The following is a 22,397-nucleotide window of genomic DNA, read 5'->3' as shown; positions in this document are numbered from 1 at the left end:
GGCTCAATGGTTTCCCTCATTTGTCATAATCTGTAGAAACCTTGGGCTCTCCTAGCAGAGATTTACAATAGAGCAAAACCTCGATACATAAGGCCATATAGCATGACGCTAAATGAAAGGACCTCTAGGACATAGAAACAAAAGCCATATAATGAGTGATTGCTGTCCTTAATGTACTGTGTTATCTCTCATCCCTTGTGCTGTCCTTTGGTTATTCATATTGTTACAGTATCTCATTTTGTTATCTGATATATTGGATATATTTGTTTTTGGTTATTTGAAACTGGATAGGGAACAGGGGAAAACAAGATGAGGGGTGAGGGTGGGGAGGAGGAAAATGGAGACCAAGACATGAGAAAGGGTATCAATGTATGTGAATTAATGCACCTCCTATCTGTTGAATATAATGTAACCCTTCTATTAATTACAATAAAAATATATGAAAAAAAAGACATCTTTTTAAATTGAGTTCAAGGTCTTGAGTTCAAGCCCTAGTATAGCCGGCTCGCCTACCCCACCCTATTCCCCCCAAAAAGGAAATAGGTTTTTGTTTTGTTTTACATAAAGAAAAGAAAGAACCAACAAATTGGTCTACATGTTCAAATGTAAAAGGTGAGAAAACTCATGCCATTCTCAACTACTTTTTTTTTTTTTTTTTTTTTTGCTAGTCCTGGACTTCAGCTCAGGGCCTGAGCATTGCCCTTGGACTTTCTCAAGGCTACAGCTCTACCACTTGAGTCTCAGCACCACTTCCCACTTTTTTCTATGTATGGGGTACCGAGCTAATCGAACCCAGGTCTTCATGCATGCTAGACAAGTACTCTACCACTAGGCCAAACTCCTGGCCTTCAACGAATTTTCTAAAGATGTTGCTATAGTCAGCTGCTGTGGTCATCTCTCTTCCTCACATACTACTTCTCTGTGGAGATGAAAATATGTCCTGTCTAACACCACATGACTTCATGTCACCAATGCATATTTCTCAAGCTGATATCAATACTATAGGACTCATCAACTCCTTAGAGACCAAGGGCCAAACATGGCTCTTTCCTGATGACAACGTCTCTAGCTCAACAAGTGTGTGTAGGAAACCTGGGTGGAGAATCAATTCAGCCTCTAATTCTTAGAGAACCTTGTTGAAGTCTCTCCTTTCCATCTCAGGCTGCCTTTTCACATATGGCAAAGAGAAGGACTGCTTTCTAATTCTACAATTCAAAGACAATCTGATAAATGCATGAAAAATACCCTTACACAAAAGCAGAAAGGAAATAAGCTCAGCTGTCACCTTCATCAAGGAGAACAGAGTTGCATATGTTCTTATGCCATTCTGTTATAGTAACTATGCCAAGACCAGATTAGCAATGAGCTGTAACTATTTACCCTCTGTGGAACAGAATAGTAACCTTAAGAGTAGCAAAGTAAAACAGAATCTAACAAAATAAAGTCTAGCCCTAGGACTCTCAATTAAGAAACTTCATCTCACCTCTCCTGATCTATCCTCCTAACTTATGTGAAGCAATGTAAACAAAGCTGGAAAAAGAGAACTTATTTATATTACACAGAAGTACGCGAGGTAATATATTTTGGAATACTTTGTGAAAAGGGTCAGCCTGTTGAAATTTTTTAAAATATCATAAAATATATTTACAAAAAAAACTGAAGTCAAAAAAAATAAAAAGACATGAGGGAGGCTTCTGTTCCAACTACCAATGTATACAATCCTTTCCAATCAATAAACACTCCAGAGATGGAGGCCAGATACTACTCTTTTGAATACATAAGTTTTTACATTATTTTCTGGAGGGTGAAAGGTATTGAAATAGAACCGTGCATCCAGGCATACAAGCCAGGTGCACCACAATTGATTTATATCCTTACCCTTAATACATGATTCTTTCTTTTCTTTTTTCCTCAGTTTTTCCTTTGCTTTACAGCAACACCCAAGGTTTGAATGCAGACCCTTGCTAGACAAAACTCTTTTCCTTCAGCCATGCATGTTATTGTTTATGCCTTTGGCTAGTCTTGGACTGTGATCCTCCTTCATATCCAAAAATGAGTGGCATCAAGTCCACCAACTTGTTGAGATAAGGTCTTGCTAACTTTTTCCTCAGGGATCAATGTCTACCTCCTGAGTGAGTGCGATTACAGGTGTAAACCACCAAGCCTGGCAACAGGATTGTTGAAAAGCTCTTTTATTTCTGGTAACTGTTCAATCATTATAAATGGCAATAACATCTGTTCTTTCTACAACAGAGAGATGCAGTTAAAATTTTTTTCTCCTTAAAATTAAAAAACAATGTGATAGAAAGGAATGTATAATACAGGGAAAACACTGAAAAGATTCTATAAAATTAGTACTCCACATTTTCACTTTTGCAAAAAATCTAACATTAACAATGTTTATAAATGGAATTTGAGAGACTGGCCAATTCTAGACTACAGACAAGTCCAAATTCCAAAACATTCTGTGTAAGTCTTCACTTTAATGATGGATATAGAAAAAATTCAGACCCACTATTTAAAGAGAGAGAAATAGTGTGTATGATTTCAAGGAAGAAAGAAATATCTTCACACAGGAGCAAAACTCACAAACGTTGCAATTTGCCAAGAACACATAAAGAAATATACTTTGTCATACCATCAAAGTTAAAGTTGCTGGTTTGCTTCACAGTATTTTTGTTACAGTTGAAATAGAGAAAGAACCCAGATTACAGCGAAGAATATACCTACAGACCTGAAAAACAATGTACCATCATGTTTCTCTCATCATTATATAATGGAAGTTGATAGGATAAAATGCGTGTGTGCATATATGCAAATATATATAAAACATATGAATGTTCTATATGTCTATTTTATATTCTGTGTATACATATACATTCATATACACATATATTTAGGGAATCAAACGTACATGGTACTGGACACAGAAGGGCATTTGAAAATATAGTGGCATTCAAAGACAGCAGAGGAAAACAGGAATCTTAATAAAAGGAGCAGAAAGTAGAACAACAGGAATGAAAGTACCAAAAGCACGAATAACTTCTAACTGGGAAAAAAAAATCAGTCCCATTTTTAAGTGTGTCAAAATGCTTCAGAAAAATGCTATTAGTACAATATCTTATAAAAGAAAATTATAATATGTATAATGAACAAATATACATTGATGTAGGAGACATGTAAATACTGCTCTCCTTTCACAGTAAGAATTAAAAAGCAAGAACGCAAACCCCAGAAATTACAGCTATAATGCTAAGGTGAGAAACATAATTGATAACTTGAAGGTAGCAATAGTTAAACAACTCTTGGAGTACTAAGCTCAAAAAAATGGGTAAAGGAAAGTAAACACAACTGAAAGACACAGGCTGAAGTGTCTAGTGATGTCTAACAGTCTTGGTCCAGAAACCTACTAACCCAAAAATTACACAGGCCACCTCCTTCTGTAAGAGCCCATTGCTTTATACGGTTATAGGAAGAGGCAATACTGTAATAACAGCAAAGCTTAATACTTGGCATTTTCTACATGTTCAGTAAGTGAATGAATTAGAGCAGAGGTAATAATAAATGTAGTTGAAAGCTGATGGAATAAACGTATATGGAAATCTGAGCATGGAGGTAATGACCTCAGCAGCCATCATATCAGGCATTTCGGACTAAGTGATTTCTACAGGCAACAAGAACAATATAGAGAGCAGCATACTGTGAATGAGCAACAAATTGGAAACTGTAGAGTATGCCAGCAAATCAGAGTCAATCCAGTGTTTCTGAAGTATTTGAAGACAGATGCAGCCTAGGAAGCACCAGCAGGGGATCGTGAAACAAGGGGAATCAACTTTGGTATTAGCACACAAAGTGACACCATCCACAGCAAAACCATGGACTCTTTTCACATGTACCACCTACCAGCCTGCTCAGTAAAGAAGCTATCCACACACTAACCCTTGGGTACACAACCAACTATTTTACCTGATGTGATGACCTCATACCATAGCCTCCTACTCTGCAACTGAGCCTGTCTTTCTTCCTTTTTCTATTACCAGGAATCCCGCTCAGATTATCTCTCGATGAGAAAAATTAGCAATGACTCTAGTAAGCAGACAAGGGGCAAAGTACCCAAGGAATCCAACAGATGGACTCTCTTTCCTGAAAGAAGAATCCTCCAATCTCCCCAACAAATCACTAAGTCAACAGTTCCACTACGACCTCAATTACTCAATTAGTTGGGGGAAAAAGTACAATCTCCTCCAACCACAAGAAAACTAAGCAGTTGTTTTGGCTTTCAGGACAACACCAAGGGCTTTACTTTTCTACAGCAACTTTCTTCCTGAGGAAAAGATACCCCCAAATCAACAGCTATAGTTATCAGGCAAATCCACCGTGTATGTGTGTGTGTGTGTGTGTGTGTGTGTGTGTGTGTGTGTGTGTGTGTGTGTGTGTGTGTGTGTGTAGAAGCTGATGCCCAACCTTGGATATCTCTCTGGTTTAACATCTAGAACAGTCTTTGGTCCTTGGTCCTAAAAACACTGATATACTAGGAAAGCACTAACTAGGAGAAAGTGAAAGAAAGATGAAAACATACCAAGAGTTTGAAACAGTTCCATACAGTACTGTTAAATAAAATATGCAAAGATCTTCCCAGAAGAAATGGAAAAACAAAAAGAAGGAAAGAAAAAATTTTGAAAGAATGGCCAAGGGCATGTTAAAAAATGCAAGTCTGAAAGGTACTTTTGTTACTTTTTTTTTTCCCTGAGCTCCCACAATTCTAAGTCTTCTAAGTGTGTTACAATTTACTAAGTAATGGGTTCAAAGAGCTATTGGCCTTGATTGGTAGAACTAACTATGAATTCTCACCCAGACCTCAGTGACTCACGTCTATAATCCTAGCTACTCAGGAAGCTGAGATCTGAGGATTATAGCTTGAAACCAATCCAGACCGGAGAGCCTGTGAGAATTTTATCTCCAATTAACTACCACAAAAGCTAAAGCAGAGCCCAACTGTTCCATCAGTCTACTAAAACACAAAAGCTCATGGACAGTTCCCAGGACTGCCGACCACACACTCTCTCTTCAACCAAAAAGATAACATTGTTAACGCCCAAGTGGCTTATAAGAGTATATATGTTCACATACATGTGAATGATTTGTTCATTAAAACTTAGATTGATGCAAATGAGCTGTATTGATATCCTTGAAACAGAAATGTCACTCAAATTGATTTTCAACAAAGGTACATGTCACAGAGCTCTCCAGATAACTTTATGCTACAGTCCTTTAGGAGAAAAATAATCTTCAGTATCATTTTAGGCTAATTAACTGTGATTTCTCAGTGGACAATTGTTTAGCAACAATTTGAACACTCACCTGATGGCAATAGGGAGGCATCTCTGGCTGTTAGACACATCACCAAAGGGGAATGGGTAGAGGATGAAGAGTAAAGTGATGAAAGGGTACTGAGCTATGAGTGAAAAAAAAGTCCAATATCTATTTTTTCATCCCTTTGTTAGAAGAAGAAGAAGAAGAAGAAGAGGAGGAGGAGGAGGAGGAGGAGGAGGAGGAGGAGGAGGAAGAAGAAGAGGAAAAAAAGGAGGAGGAGGGGGGAGGGGAGGAGGAGGAAGAAGAGAAGGAGGGGGGGGAGAATTGATCCAGATGAATATTAGCCTTAGATAGTTTATACACTGTGGTCAATACACTGTGAAGACATGAGTTACGTTTTTCCCATACAACAGAGTCGTCTCCAAATCACCACTATTACCCTGAATATTCCTATACTGGACACCCATCTCTGAAAGACCAGCACTTACCTTCACTTCCAGGTTGCTTGTATGGGTTGTACTTGGGTTTTGGAGCAACCACTGGTGCAAACTTCTTGGGTGGTTGTTGCATAGACACAGAAATACTAGGAGTCCCAAAAGAATGGGTGGTCTCCATCCGAGCAGGCACATGGCCAAGAGGCTCACCAGTGCTTTTGGGTGGCAGCCAAGATGGATGAGACATTGCTGCAATCTGCAATTAAAAAGAAATAAGCACTGCTTATAGAAAAGCATGAAATGAAGGTGTCACTTCGATGTTATTCATCTTGATCCAAAGTCAATCAATCTTTACATAGCTCTCTGCAAAGAAGACGGGAAGTAGAATGGAAAAGAAAAGATACAAGAATGCAAAAGAATGAGCAGGAAAAGGAAACAAATGGGAAAGAGGAAAAATGGAAGAAGACAACAGCTTCTATGTAGGACACTGGGGGAAGTTTCAACTTTATTAATCGTCTATTAAAATAGCTACCATAAACAAGTAGATGGTAACAACTGCATGAAGTGATAAGTTTCCTAAATGAGGTTTAAAAACAAAACTAAGATAACGAAAAAGATATGATTAATTCTTTATGAAGAGAACTGCCAAAATTCACTGATGACATGCTATTTGGACTGACGTTTCAAATAGACTTTACACCTGAAAAATATTAGTAAAGTAACATAGGCAAGCACAGATACACACACACACACACACACACACACACACACACACACAGCACTTATGTTCAGTGTAATTGGAAGTATAATAGAAGAAAGTAGTTGTCAACAAAACTGAGACCTATGATGGAAATCAAGTGAGACTACTTCGTATGAACATTTGAGTTTAAAGTTACTTTGGAGGCATTAATCAATCACTAAAAGTTCATGTGGATACTACATACATAAGGGCACACTGCAACCCCTCTGCAGGATCATTTCTCCATTCCAACAAGGATTTCTTGGAACAAAGGAGAGGGATGGGGGGGAACAAACATTGGGTGCTCTAATGCCTGGAAAAAGAAGACTATCCAATATGTGTAATTCTCAAATTGTCCCTATACAACAACAACAAAAAGTCTCATCAAGAGTTCTCCTGTGCTGATAACACATACAAAATTGATGAAAAACGAACTTGAACAACATGGGGGCATGCAGCTGATCGTGGATGCTTGTTATGATTAGATCACATCCATGGCGGGAAGAAAGGAGCATGAGCTCTCCTCCATCCAAGTCTGCCAATCACTCTCCTAGGCAGCCTGCCTGCTGAGGGCGAATCTCATGGATTGCTGAGGAGAGCTCTCCAGACATGATTGCAAGAGCTCTCCAGCACAGGGAGGCCCGGAAGATGCTTTGCACCCACTCCCAGACCCAATCCACCCAGTAATTTATTAATTGAACTGAATTAATTAAGAGGGCTACATGATTACCTCCAGATGTCTGCAAAGACTAAGAACATAGGAAACGCAGGAACAAATGAAAACCTCAGCACACAGAAAAGCAATCGGGGGGGGGGGGGGGGGGGGGGAATGAGAAGGGGGAAGGGGGAGGGAGGGGGGAGGGAGGGGGAGGGGAAGGGAGGGAGACAAAAAAGGATGATTGAGCTTTACAGCAAATTAACACTGGTCTAAGCCAGGGACAAATGACATGACTTTGAGGCCCCTCCTCCAGTCCATTGGATGACTTCAAGCTCTCAAAATTATGAAATAAAACTCCTTGTCCTCCTCATTCCCCCAAAGCTTTCAGGACAACCAATGAGGTCACAGTTAAGTGTTTTTGTATTGTGCTTTGTAACGTGACAGAAAGGAGTGTCTCCATTCTCATCAGCAATCATCACATAACCACAATAGAGAGGCAATTTCATCAATAAAAAATGATTCTGGAAATCCATGAAGAAGATCCCAATTGAGAATCAGGCCAAATGGCACTGAAACCAGTGATAACTTCTTTGTCCTTCTGGTTACATGGGCCCTTCTTTTCCTTACCACACACTACACCTTTAAATGTCTGTATACATACAAATAAGCTTGAAAAGTTTTGAATATCTTCAAAAGGCAGGTTCAGACAAAACCAAGAAGTCACAGCACAAATAAATGTTGCTTTTAGTCATAAATTTTCAATCTGGTTGCAAATTTAGTCAGAGTCCTTAAATCTGAAAACATTTGGGGAAAAAAATGTAAGTGCCAAAGCCAAGCCCATCTCTTAGGTTTGAGAAATACCAATTTTGTTTTTATTTTTAAATGTCTCCTACTAAATGGGAATAAAAGTAACTCTTCCTTTCAACATGACTAATATGAATAGAAATGGGAACTAAATGGGATCAAAAAGGTTTAAAAGTTTTAATGTACTATGCATATTTGTAGTATAAAAATTAATTATAAATTTTTAGATGGGTTAATACTATCCTTGTAACTTTTCTGCAAATCAAAATTTATTTCGAAACGGATGCTTTTAAAGTGGATTAACATAAAATGCAGTAGTTTCTAAAAACAAACAAGAACACTTCCAGAGCAATCCTGCTACTCACAGACTATGCCGTGCTGACCTTTTTAGATATACCATACATAAAAACAACTAGACAATTTCTGGGAGGGAATAAAAATGAAAATAGGCAAGTCATTGCTTCCACTGTCAGGTGAGGTACTCCCTACTCCATGAGTTCCTCTGCTTTTCTTCTGGTTCTAGACAAGTCTCACGGTAGGCTTATCATCATCATGGAATCATAGGAACTATGTCAGATGAGAAGGAATTCAGGAGAACAAAAGAATGTTCTCTTATTAGGTTCTCTGTTACTCCTCTGTTATCTGCCCCTGTCTCTACGGAAAGAATAGGAACACCACAGATTGTGTACTGAGGACATACTGAGGGATTTTCACAGTGGCCACGTAGTGCTTCCACGTCCACAGCCTCATATGAGGGAGCATGGCTATGAACCACAACTAACAAGCCAAGAAAAATAAGTTGTAACCAAGTGTTAGCAGCTCAGACCCATAATCTGGGCTACTGAGGAGGCTGAGAACTGAGTATCACAGTTCAAAGCCAGCCTGAACAGACAAGTCCAGGAGATTCTTATCTCTAAGTAAGCAGTAAAAAGCCAGAAGTAGAGCTGGGGCTGCTGGTGAAATGCCAACCTTGAATAAAAAAGCTAAGGGACAGCATCCAGGCTCTATGGGGAGCATGTAAATTTGGTAGCTGGGGTGTGAGTCAGTGGTAGATCACATCTGGGATTCATTGAATTTACTCCTCAGAGCTGCTCCCATTTACAAGAAAAAAGTAAGACTCTAAGAGGCTGCAAAATGGATAATCTACTTAATAAACAACTGTAAATAGCTGCAAAGCTAAAACAAGCTTTGTCATGGATTTCTGGCCTGAAATCTATACTTTTTAAACATAGTAGTTTGTTGTTGTTGCTGTTGTTTTTTAATGATCTTTATACTTTATCTCTTGGATCCAAGGTAGCTATAATGTAGTCTGTGTTTTGTTCCCACAAATCTAACAATAATAAGCCATAGGATCATAAATTCCAGAAGCCAAATGTCAAAGACCAAACTAAGCAAGCCACAATATCATGTAAATGACTAAAAAGAGCATATGATGACCAAGACCTAACACAAATAAGTGAAAAGACCTTGTCAGCTAATACTAGCACGGCTACTAAACCTCTTTAAAAGTATAATGAGAGTGTCAACTTCTTGCAATTCACAAAAATAGAATATCTGGTGTTTGGTCATATTCTCTTCCCCCTCTTTAAATCAATATACTACTCAATGAATAGCTATATAGGTAACCAAAATTTAAAAACAACTAGTGATGTTATCTATATGCATTATCTATATGCGGCACAAACTGCTACAAAATTAAAATAGTAAATTTCAAAGCTACATATAAATACTTACGGAACTTTTGTGTCTATAGCTATATTATTACAGGGTTGAGGATGAAATGAGGGTCTTTGCATACCAGGCAAGCACTCCACTAAATCTATGTCTCACACTCTACTATGTATACATTCTAACTCAAGAGATGAAGGTAATTTGCATAAGGCATTTAGAGTTAATTTCTATCGATGACACTTCATCAGTGCCTCAATCTCTCCTGACAACAAACTCAAGGCCTGGTTATCTATAGGTGTCGAACTCAAGGCCTGGTGTCTACAGGTAGATGAATGATACTGAAGAAAGGAATGAAAATTAGTACCATTATTTTAGTGGTAGAAGAAACAGCAGACACTGGGACTAAAGTAGCTAAAGGTAAATATTTTCTTCATTTAATCAAATAACACATTCCCAAAACTTTCAAAGTTTTTTTTAATGATTTTCTGTATTAGAACGTGAACAGACTGTTGTGATTTAAAAAGTGTTTTCTAATCATTTACTAGAATGGCACATTATGCTTTCCTCTGTGGTACAGTTTTTCATCCTATTCTACCTGCATGTATTTAACTGGAAGAGATGCGCTGATCACAATTCAAACCCAGTTCCCAGGCTCAGCTCAGCTATGAGCCATAGTCTACACCTATGACATACAGCATCGTCTTATAAAAATGTGTCTACTCACAGATGAGCACTGATGATAAATATATTCACAAGTTTGTAGGGGGTTATAAAAGATCTGGACTCTAGACGTAGCCAACACCAAGAAAAACACAATCATCTCCAAATTTTCTCTGATTCTTTCAGCTCAACAGGGAGGAAGCACAATTCTTTCTTTTTTGCTTCTTTGTCACCTGTCTCCCTGACTCTTCAACCCTCCCCACTATGGGAGGGAGTCTTGGATTGATCTCAGAGATTACCAAGGTATCCATCAAGATTTATTATGCACAAGTAAATAAGCACTTTTAGGCAAACCTTTTCCAACCGGCGTAGGTAAGTCCCTAGCAGTGTAATTACGAAGCAGATATGCTGTGACATGTGATAAAGCGTGGGAAGACAGCACTGAAGAATAAGGCAGGCTGAAAATTACACACAATTGTTAGTTGAACAACAAAATGCAATCACCCTTCCTCTGAAGCATCGGGTCAGATAGAGCTGGAAGGGCAGAGCCGGAAGGGCAGATCAGGATCTGCCACAGGCTGAAAATGTCAATGTATTCGCTCAACTTCTCTTTACAGACAGCTTTGGTCCAACACTGGCTGAATGCCCCACTCTCTGCATGGACAGCTGGGATTGCTCAGAAGGGGTAATGAGAGAGCAAGTCTAGAGAAATGCCAAACCTTTATATAGGCTCTCTGAGAGACACTTGGAAATATTGGAAGCAGGACTAGACTGAGATGCAGAGGACTTGAGTATAATTTCTGACTTAGTAACTAACTGGCTCTCTGAGTTTAGTTCCTGTCTCTGTAAATCTAGGTACCTTTATCTACAAAGCAAAGATTATTCATTACCATTCCATCCATTTGTCAGGTGCCATAATTTCCAGATAATTCTAAAAAATGAATTAGGTTTCATATGAAACCAAGTGATAGCTCAAGAAGATACAGCAAGAAACAACTGTGTACATTATTAGGACTAAAAATCACTGGAAATATTGTGTTCTTTCCTCCTGGCAATACCATGGGTGAAAGAAAAACCAATTGCATTTGAAGATGCCCAATGAACCAAGAACCAGTATAGTGTCAAGTCCAGATTAGTAAATATTATCTGTGACGAAGAAGTGAGACAGAACAGTTGTCCACCCTGTCCTTTCATTTCAGATTCACAATGTCATCTGAAAAGCAGCCATCAATCTGACAGAAAAACAATAGACGTAGAAGGACTTGACTATTTTGAGAAGGCTAGAGAGAGATACCAACAGGCTTATTATTTGTAACAGTTTTCATCTGTCATAGAAAAGAATCTTAGCAACCTTGAAAGAAAAGTTATTCAAAAGAATTAAGAATCAAAAGCCAGGAACTGGTTGGTGGCTTACGTCTGTGATTCTATCGACTCAGGAGGCTAGGATCTGAGTATCATGGCTACAAGGCAAAACAGGACAGAAAAATCCATGAGACTCTTATCTTGACATAGCCACTATAAACCCAGAAGTGGATCTGGGGCTCAAGTACTGGAGAGCTAGAAGGAAAATAAAAAGCTCAGGGACAGGGGCTTTGGAGTTTAGCCTAGTGGTAGAGTGCTTTCCTAGCATGTACGAAGACCCAGGTTCGATTCCTCGGTACCACATATATTGGAAAAAAAAAAACGGAAGTGGTGCTGAGGCTCAAGTAGTAGAGTTCTAGCCTTGAGAAAATCCAAGGACAGTGCTCAGGCCCTGAGCTTAAAGCCCAGGACTGGCAAAAAAAAAAAAAAAAAAAAAAAAAAAAGCTCAAGGACAGCACCCAAGTTCTGAGTTCAAGCCCCAGAACTGGTACCAATAGAAGAAGAAAGACAAAAGAAAAAGAAAAAAAAAATGAAGGGCCAGGAGCTTAGTCTAGTGGTAGAGTATTCACCTAGCATGCAAAAAGCCCTGGGTTCAATTCCTGGATACCACAAAACATAGAAAAAAGCTGAAAGTGGCACTGTGGCTCAAGTGGCAGAGTGCTAGCCTTGAGCAGATTGCCCAAGGACTGTGCCCAGGCAGTGGAGAAGGAGGAGGAGGAGGAGGAGGAGGAGGAGGAGGAGGAGGAGGAGGAGGAGGAGGAGGAGGAGGAGGAGGAGAGGTTGAGTTCCAGCTAGGAACAACATTAAGAAGTAATATATTTCTTCACATTTCAGTTCTGTAATTAAAAAGTTTCAGAGAAACTAAAGCATCTTATTTAATGTTATAGAGCACTTAGAAGAAGACATCAAGGTCATAATAAATAGTTCCCTCTCTGAAGGGCATCTGCAATGGGGAAGTTTCATTAAGGAAGTTTATAACTGTTGATTGGTAACTTAGAAGTAATGGATGAAAGGCACTGGAATGATCCCATGACTAAAGAAACTCTCTTCCCGCCACATGCCAGTGGTTCACTCTTGAAATACTCAAGAAACTGCAGTCTGGGTATTCTCATAGGAAAGTCCTGAGACTTTCTCCAATTGACCGTTAAAGAGCCAAAATGGAGGCCAGCCATGAGTGAAACACCCAAGCAAGAGCCCAAGGCTCTAAGTTCAAGGATCAGTACTAGTACACACTAGTATACACACACACACACACACACACACACACACACACACACACACACACACCCCTCTCTTTCAAGAGATCAGTGAGTGTCCATGCCATTGAAATTAGCACAAAAGACCTATGACTCCCACCTAAAATGCTACATCACAATACCAGTACTTTTACTTGGGTAAGTAAAATGTGTCTAGCTCTCAGTGTCTCCATCTCTAAAATAATAAACAATTAGTAAGATAATCTCCAAAACTGTCTCTGACGAAAGTTTATATGTTATCTAGGACTCTCTTAGCAAAGAATTACAATAGCTCAAAACTTAGGTACATAGGTCATATAGGATGAGACTACATGAAAGGATCTCTAGGATATGGAAACAAGAGCTTTATCTTGTGTGATTGTTGTTCTTAATGTACTATGTTATTTCTCTTCTCTTTTTTTGCCCTTTGGTTAATCTCATATTGTTACTGTATCTGACTTTATTACCTGGTATATTGTATTTATTTATTTGAAATGGGAAAGGAAGGGGGAAAACAAGATGATTGGGAGGGGGGGGAGGGAAATGGGGACACGTGCATGAGAAAGAGGAACAATGTGTGAGAAGTAATGCACCACTACCTGGTGAATGTAACTATAAACCTTGTATACATTACCCAACAATAAAAAAAATTTTAAAAATAAAATAAAATAAAGTTTGTGTGTTATCCAATTTTGTGTCTGCTAAAAAAGCCATTGCACCAGGCTCGCACCTGTAATCCAAGCCACTCAGGAGGCTGAGATCTGAGAATCCCAGCTCAAAGTCAGCCTGGGCACTAAAGATAGAGAGGCACTTACCTTCGATTAATCACTAGAAAAGGGGAAGTAGGTCTGTGGCTCAAGGGTGGTAGCCTTGAGTTGAAGAGTTCAGGGACAGCATCCATGCCCAGAGTTCAAGGCCCATGACCCCCCCCCCCCAAAAAAAAGCCATTGCATAATGTACTAGAGATTTGTTCCAGGTCCTTGTTTCTAGCAAAAGAGTATGTTCTTGGTACAAAGCCAAGAGACAGAAACAATAGACTGACATCCTCTACTTCTGGATTTATAAAGATGGGATTCTGGGGGCTTGATTCATAAAAGTTTTGCCCTTCTAAGAAGACCATAAAGGAATGATGAGGAAAAAACAATAATACTATTTTAATGAAGCCTAGCAATCTGCACAGTGATTATCTGAAATCTTCTCTTTCTAAACCTACAAGTAAGTTGGTAAGTCTGCACATTAATTGCGGCTCACTTGTTTGTATTCCCCTGGTGGCTTGTTGAAACTTGTATGAAAACACATAAACACTGTGTTTTACTTATCTATTCACCAGTCTGCCATGCCATCAGACAGGCTGTGGGATTTTACAAGCACTTAAGGGACATTTTAATTACTTTTAAATTTTTAATAATCTTGTGTGTAAACTTCACTGAAAAATTCACTTTGACATACCAATAAAAATAAAGGGGATAACAGAATAAAACATGTATTTTACTAATGAATATGAAAAGGCAGACTTTTATTTTTTTTAATGAGTATAAGTCATATTTTTGAGGAATCAATACTATATTGACTGCTGACAAAACCACATGTATCTTTGTGAAACTAGACTTAATCTGTCCACTAAGAGCAATCATACATACAAGATGTTGGTATTAACTACTATATGTAGTTAATATGTATATTAATGTATATACATTGCTCACAAAATTATCACCTGTCAGCTGTCCTCATCATATCCTATATCACAAGCATTCTGGGTAAACCAGCTTAAACTTCTGCATTTAACTGGGACATTATAATTTGAATTCACAATATTAAATTCAGACATTATTATTAGAAGTTAAAGATCTGCATTTTAATCTGTGTTTCTCATTGCTTTTCAGCTAAAATTTCTATTTACAAAATAAAATCAAAGCTCAAAGTGATGCCACATGCCTACAAGCCTAGAAACCCAAAACACTAAGGCAGAAGGACTATAAATTCAAGGCTGGCCTGAGCTACAAAGTAAGGTCCAGGCCAGCTCTCTCTCCAAGAGCAAAACTTTATCTGAGGAAACAGAGAGAGGAGTTAGGGGTTTGGCTTAGTGCATGCCTAGCATACACATGCTCTGGGTTTGATACCTCAGTACCACATACGTAGAAAAAGCCGGAAGTAGCATTATGGCTCAATTGGCAGAGAGCTAGCCCGAACAAAAACTGTCCAAGGACAGTGCCCAGGAACTGAGTTCAAGACCCAGAACTGGAAAAAAAGAAAAAGAAAGAAAAAGAAAAAGAAAGAAAGAAACTGAGAGAAAATGAATGAGGAAATCAAAATATAAGTCTATTTCTAAATTTAAAAAATTTAAATTTCCCAATAATGGAAAAATAAAAGAGTAAAGGAAGTATAAAATTTTAACCTTTGAGGACTATGAGAAAGTCTAAGAAACAATCAATTTCATGCATTATATGAAATAATATTTTTGTTCAATATCAATCTAAGAGTCTTATTATTTCTCATTATTTGAAATGTTAGTAAAGAAACAACTTGAGATTCTCATTACAATGTGTCATAGATTCAAGTTATATAAGCATCTCTAGTTTTGCAATTTTCATATTTAATAGCCAAACAATTGGAACCATTTTCAACTGGTGACCTTTTTCTTGAATCATTATGGAAGTTATTTCAAGATTTTGAAACCAAGATAAAATCTGGCTAAACACTGTCCAATGCAGCTGAGTAAAAATGAACCAAGATGTTTCACATCACTTTTAGGATCCCATTAGTAGACGATATTTCCTTTTAAATTTCTCTCAGTGGGAGAATTAGTGTTGTGGCTTCTGCATTTTTATCAAATATTGGGTATAATTCAAAAAAAGGCCATATAGTATGACGCTAAATGAAAGAACCTCCAGGATATGGAAACAAAAGCCATATAATGAGAGATTGTTGTCTTTAATGCACTATGTTATCCCTCATCTCTTTTGCTGTCCCTTGGTTATCTCTTGTTGTTACAGTATTTCACCTTGTTATCTGATATATTGTATATATGTTTATTTGGTTATTTGAAATAGGATAGGGAAGGGGGGAAAAAGATGAGAGGCTGGGGTGGGGGGAGGAAAATGGGGACCAAGACATGAGAAAGTGTATCAATGTTTGTGAAGTAATGCACCTTCTATCTGGTGAATATAATGTAACCCTTCTATTAATTATAATAAAAATATATGGGAAAAAAGAAAGAAAAGTAGGAATGATTAACATTAAAATATATGTAATTGATTAAAGTTCTGGAGAAAGACACAGTTTCATTCATTCAATTCATAAGAAAATCTATGAATCCCCACGGCATAATTCATTGTTAATAAGATATTTCTAACATTTGAAATTTAAAAATGAACAGATTTCACTCGTACATGTCCCAGAATTATCCTCTTCCATCACAGAAAAACGATACCTACGAAGTTCTAGGTGGCAGAAAGGTATATTCCTATAAGGTTGACCTGCTTGTCCTGCGTTTGGGCCCTAAAACCACAAAATCTCTAATAGATGGCACCCGGGCAGATATTCAAGGTAATTTTATTTCGTGCTTGGATTACATCTTTCCATGTTTCAAACTTAATCAGTTTAGTTCTTTTCTTCTTTTGGTTTTCTACCTAGTTTTACAGTATAGAACAATGACTAGAGAAAAACGTACATTTCATCAAACCCGGGTCTTCATGCATTCTAGGCAAGCACTTTAACCACTAGGCCAAACTCCCGGCCCCCATACATTTCATTTATATCTGTTGTTTCGGTGCTGTTATTTTCAAAAGCATCTCAATTTTCATGATACTGTAATTCTTTCTCTACTGATGACACCAAAGAGAATGTGAAGTTGGTCACTCTCTACCGAAAGAAAATCCTGAATCTGAGGGGATCCAGATGACTACAATCTTCACATACTGTGAATCAGTGACTGCAGTTGCTAAGAGGGCAAAGTAACTATCGAAAAAAAAAAAAAAGAGGAAACTTGAAGAGTTTCCTAACCTAAAGGCACATGTCCCTTCATGAGACAAAATGGATTAGAAGAATCTAGTGAAGAAAGGGGGAGTGAGATATGGCACAAATCTAGCAGAAGCTATTATTTGCTAATCTGCTAATTCAATCCATTTCTCCTAAAGCAAAAAGTGTCACCTTTTCTAATAAAATCAGATGTTATAGTTCAATTACATCTTTACAACTCCCCCATTCACTACCTCAATCAATATTACCAGTGATCTTACCTATTCGGTTGAAAGAGAATGATAATATATTTGCATGATTCTTAATTTGGAAAAGGAAAAAAATGTGCAAAACATGCCCAAATTTATCCACTAAAGTACAAGGGTAGAGGTGGAAGAAATTGCTGAAAGTGACGACATTTCTAAATAAGGATTACAATAGAGTTTAGGGAGAAGTCAGAACAATTCAATATAAGCCCACAGATCATATTTCTGTTTAATATTTAAATAAAATATTTGACATTGATTTTCATTTTAAATGCTACATTTGTGTTTAAGGCTGGGGATATAGGAGTATGTAAAATGGGGGTGGGGGTTTGGTGACGGAATAGAAAGCTGGCAGACTGTTAAAAACAGAACTCTTCTCAAACACAGCAAGCATTGTTACATTATAATATTACTTCCTCTAGTACTTTCCAAGATGTTTCAAACCAAAACAGCTTAAACTATTCTCCCAGTTCAGGGTCTTCCTTCCTTATGGCATTTTCTCTGATAAATAGGAATTCCCCACTGGGATTCTCTAAAGTAAAACTTACATTCTGTTCTGTTACATAATTAATTACTCTGATAAGCAGAGACCTAATAGAACCTAACTGTTACTCCACCATCAGTTGAGCATCTATTATAGACTCAGCCATATGAAAGACAGCCCCCAAATGTACAATGACTTACAGTGTTATATATGTGAATGGGCACTCAACAATGCCACCCTACCCAAGCTGGCTGCCTTTAAGAAGGACTTGATTAATTGATTAAAAGTAAAAACAGGAGAGGAGAGAAGAGAGGAGAAGAGATTCTGCTGCATGCCTGCTTCTGGGCACCTGTGATCCTAGCTCTCAAGAGGCTGAGATCTGAGGATATGGGTTAAAAGCCAATTCCAGGCAGATATCTCCAATTAACCACTCAAAAGCCTGAACTGAATCTGTCGCGGAGTGGTAGGTAGAGTGCTAGCCTTGAGCAACAAAGCTCAGGGACCATGCCCAGGCCCTGAGTATGAATCCCAGAACGAGCAAGCAAACACACACACACACACACACACACACACGATTGTGCCAAACTACATCTACTGCCCTGAATTCTCGAAGCCATGTTCCTGAATCCCTGTTCTGTTTCTGAGAAGAAGCATAGGGCTACTCTATATCCTTTTCTTTTCATATCAGTATTTGTCATGGTGAGTTTCAAGAAGAAAATGCAACAGAAAAGTGTCCACACATGATGTCTCAGAGCCCAGATACTCCTTCCTACTCATGGCTTCCTTGTGGCCAATTCACAAAGGCAGTTCTATAAAGTTGGACTCAACAGTTAAAGTGAGATCATGGTATCTTTCCTCTTTCTTGATTAGGAAATGTGGGAAGAAAATGTTATATAGTTCTAGTATAGATAATCAGGTCAGACGTCTTTTTTAATTAATTTACTTGAGCTCAGGGCCTGAGCACTGTCCTTGGACTTTCTCAAGGCTACAGCTCTACCACTTGAGCCTCAGCACCACTTCTGGCTTTTTTTTATGTATGTGGTACTGAGGAACCTGGGTCTTCATGCACGCTAGGCAAGCACTCTACGAATAGGCCAAACTCCGGGCCCTGGAAGTCTTTAATAATTATAAAGCTACTAATTCCTCTACAAAATATCTTCTACTTAAATTATGTAAGTGAATTGTTCCCTAGTAAATTGGGGGGGGAAGCAGAAGAAATCCCTCAATAGTTTCAACAATTCAGTTTTCCAACAGAGAACAATGATATTTTAGCAATAAGACTGTACAAATAAATTCTGAGGACTTATATAGAGCACTAAAACTTATATAGAGGACCTCCATAAAGCATTAAAACCTATATAGAGGACATATACACAGCATTAAGTAGGGAGAAGAACAGGACAGAGAACAGACAGAGGAATCCTCAGGCCCTCCAGATAATGGGGAAAGGCAGCTGCATAACTGGAGAGCACTCAGTGAGGTGGAGGAAGACAATGGGAATTGAATAGATTTAATCTCAGCAATGTGCACTTGGCTCTCTCAATAATTGGCCATGTTTGAACCAACAAAGGGCATATGGATGGAAGTCCCTTTCTCTCTTAACCTTCCACAACTTCTGTACTCAGGAGGGAATTTACTTGGATTTAAGTCCTAACCAAACATCCTAAACTTTCAGTTCCCTAAATCTGAAGGTTGGAACACAAAGGTCACACAACACACTGACATGCAACAACTCTAAGAGAAATGTGAATCAGAGTGACTGGTGATATCCCAAAGCTAAAAGGTCTCAGGAAGAAAACTCCAAAACCCTGACTATAAGGGTTATATAACATACCAGAAGACAATGCAGGGATAAGATCTGAATTGTACAATGCTTGCTAAAAGCAAGTATAAAGGGCCCCAAATTGAATCCCCAATACCACAAAACAAAAACTAGAGAATAGTTTTCTGTAGGGTCCAACTTCCTTGATAGTAGCTGCTTCAGTGTATAAAGAGAAGAAAAAACATTGGCACATTTGAAAGTACTCAGACCAACAAAGGGAAGAAAAGAAGCACTAGCCAAATGAAACAATGCTTACATCTCTCAAGAAAAGACACTAAGTTATTCATGGGTTATGTGAGAAAACTTCCTGAAACTCATAAAACAGAAGTATATGGTGAAGAGAAAGCAAAAGGACAAGAGGGATTTGATAATATATGTGATCACAGCTCTGGTCCGAGTTCTATTGGTGGAAACAGGCAGGCACTCAAGACAAGACTGGGCCCTAATGTCCTCATAATGTCCTCACCTGGACTACAGAATCAATATCCCTGCCTTGCTCATTTGATAGGCACTTACCACTAACACATGAAATAATCGATAGAGTATTACAAAATGCAAAGTGATACATATACATTCACAGGAAGAACCATTAATAAAGAACTTCAAAGGAAAACTTTAGTTTATACCATGAGTTACCAAAAGAAATGTAAATATAGTAGCAATCTGATAATCTGAGAAAGCAATCATGATCAGAATGGTAACAATGATGGCCTAAAGAGAAGAGAAACCAGCTGAACTCTGTCATAATCATCTCACTTCCTGTAGCATGAACAACAATGGAAAGATTTCAAGGAGGGGCCAAGCAGACCTTTCAGCTGTGGCAAAGTGAGGGCATGGGGCAGGCCCCTTGGAAAATAACATTTTTACCTCAGTAATAAAAATCTCACAGCATGGGTTCTCGAAGAATTGCTATGTAGCCTGCGTAAGTGATTTCAACTCTTTTCCACATTATGTCTTGAAAAACACAAATAATAAACTCAGATATGAAACCATTCTCAGAAGCAGCCAAGTCTAGCTTTGTTCGCTTGGATCTACCAAGGCAGATGTCATCCACAGTTGGATTTCAGGACCCAAAGGACATAGGAATGTAACTAGGCAACCAAGAGCTTAAAAATTTCCAAAAGGAGCTGGAAGAAAGTACAGACAAAACTGCTAAGGAGCCAGGCGAGGTTGCTCACGCCTGTAATCCCAGCTACTCAGGAAACTGAGATCTGAGGATTACGGTTCAAAGCCAGCCCAGGCACTAAAGTCCATGAGACTCTTATCTCCAATTAACCATTAAGAAACGGGAAGCAGCACTGTGGCTCTAGGGGTAGTGTGGTAGCCTTGAGCAGAAGAGCTCAGGGACAGGACCCAGGCCCAGAGTTCAAGCCCCACAATCAACAAAAAATATAAAATAAACTGCTGAGGATAAACCAAGGATAAACATCCTCCATCCTCAAGCTATGCAACCAGCCTAAGATTAGGAGGCAGATAAGAACTGATCTGAAATTGAAGTCCCAGACATGGAGACAAAAAGCACAGGGGGACTTCTAATGCATGAAGAAAAATGGTAGTCATTTGGTTTCTACTAGACTGAGAATGACTGTGATAGCATGGGCAGGTCCTCAGGTGACAGGAAGATGAATGAAAACAGGTAAATTAATCCTGTATTTGACACACAGGAGAGAATTTTACAACAAATAAAGGCACAAACATCACCCCCCCAACCCTTCCCCAACCCCACCACACATTTCTCTTTCTCACACTAAACCTAAACTAAAACACCTATTAGGTATCTTTTTTCTTTTTCTTCTTCTTGGATTCATAAACTACATTTGTAGGAAAGGCTGTGTGGGGAGCTAACACAATTACATGGCCTCTCTCCCCCTATTTACTGGACACATTACATATCATCTTTTGATGTGTTTATGTGGCACTAACATAATCAAAGCCTATAATAGAGACCAACTGGTCCATAAAACCTAAAATATTTACAATCTTTTCTTTATAGAAAAAGCCTAGCTGGGTGCCAGTGGCTCACAACTTAAAACTAGCTACTCAAGAGGCTGAGATATGAGGATCCTTGCAGAAGCCAGCCTGAGTAGGAAAGCCTGTAAGACTTATCTCCAATAAACTACTCAGAGAAAAGGTGGAAGTAGTGCTGTGGCTCAAGTGGTAGAGGGCTAACCTATCTCTCCTAGCACCGCAACTTTACTATTTCAATGGCGGTTACTTTATAATCTGCTTTTACATCAAGTTAAACTGGTCCCTGCTTGTCCTCCCCCTTGTTCAGATGTCTCTTAGCTACTTTCCAGTGCCACTATCAAGATATTCTAAGGATTTTGTTCTTAAAATTCAAGAGAAATTGACTTGAGACTATACAGAGAACTTAAAAATCTCTATAAGAATAACATATCTCTCAATTTATTCAAGGGGTCAAAAATGCTTGACACAATTTTTAAAGGTAATTATAGCTCCCATTAAATGTTCCTTTTTGTTTTGCTATGAATGGGATTCTAAAAATTCTTATTCAAATGAGCTCGAAAAAAAAATAAGTAGACATGTGATACCCCTCTATCACTCATATTTGACCTTATAAAAACCAGAAAATATAAATACAAAAAAGCAACATACTTTATGCTATTGTAATTGGGGACATACTATGTCATACATTCCTGTCAATGTTATAGCAATATCCCATCCCATAGAGAAAGTAAGTCATCAGTAAATACAAAAACTATAAAATGTTAAGCTCTGATCCTGTGTGTTAACTCCTTGATTCCATGTTTAAAATTTCTGAAGAAGCTATATTTGTATACAAAAATGTTAATGTAGCAAAAATATTTAATTACAGCATACTTGACTAAAATATGTATAGCCACTCAATGAAATATTAAAGATGCTAACATTAAAATTGTTCAAGAAAATAAGACAATATAAAAAATGTTTAATATATAATGTTGAAATACACAGTAGTAGAACTAATTTATGTAAACACATAAATACTAAA

At 38.2% G+C, this 22,397-nt stretch overlaps 1 protein-coding gene across 3 annotated transcripts in view; it reads right to left on the bottom strand.

Annotated features, from left to right (window-relative positions):
* Lpp (LIM domain containing preferred translocation partner in lipoma) overlaps positions 1 to 22,397 on the bottom strand; it is a 641,447-nt gene that overhangs the window by 403,360 nt on the left and 215,690 nt on the right. For all 3 annotated transcript variants that reach the window (XM_090343772.1, XM_090343782.1, XM_090343791.1), the window contains one exon: positions 5,802 to 6,003. In XM_090343772.1, the coding sequence (XP_090199898.1) occupies positions 5,802 to 5,994 (193 nt within the window). In that variant the 5' untranslated portion in view covers positions 5,995 to 6,003. The remainder of the gene's footprint in view (positions 1 to 5,801; positions 6,004 to 22,397) is intronic.

Source organism: Megascapheus bottae, chromosome 1 (assembly GCF_031878675.1).
Source record: "Megascapheus bottae isolate mThoBot1 chromosome 1, mThoBot2.hap1, whole genome shotgun sequence".
Taxonomy (NCBI): domain Eukaryota; kingdom Metazoa; phylum Chordata; class Mammalia; order Rodentia; family Geomyidae; genus Megascapheus; species Megascapheus bottae.
Note: the sequence above shows the minus strand (reverse complement) of the source record. Positions and strands in the feature narration are given on the sequence as shown.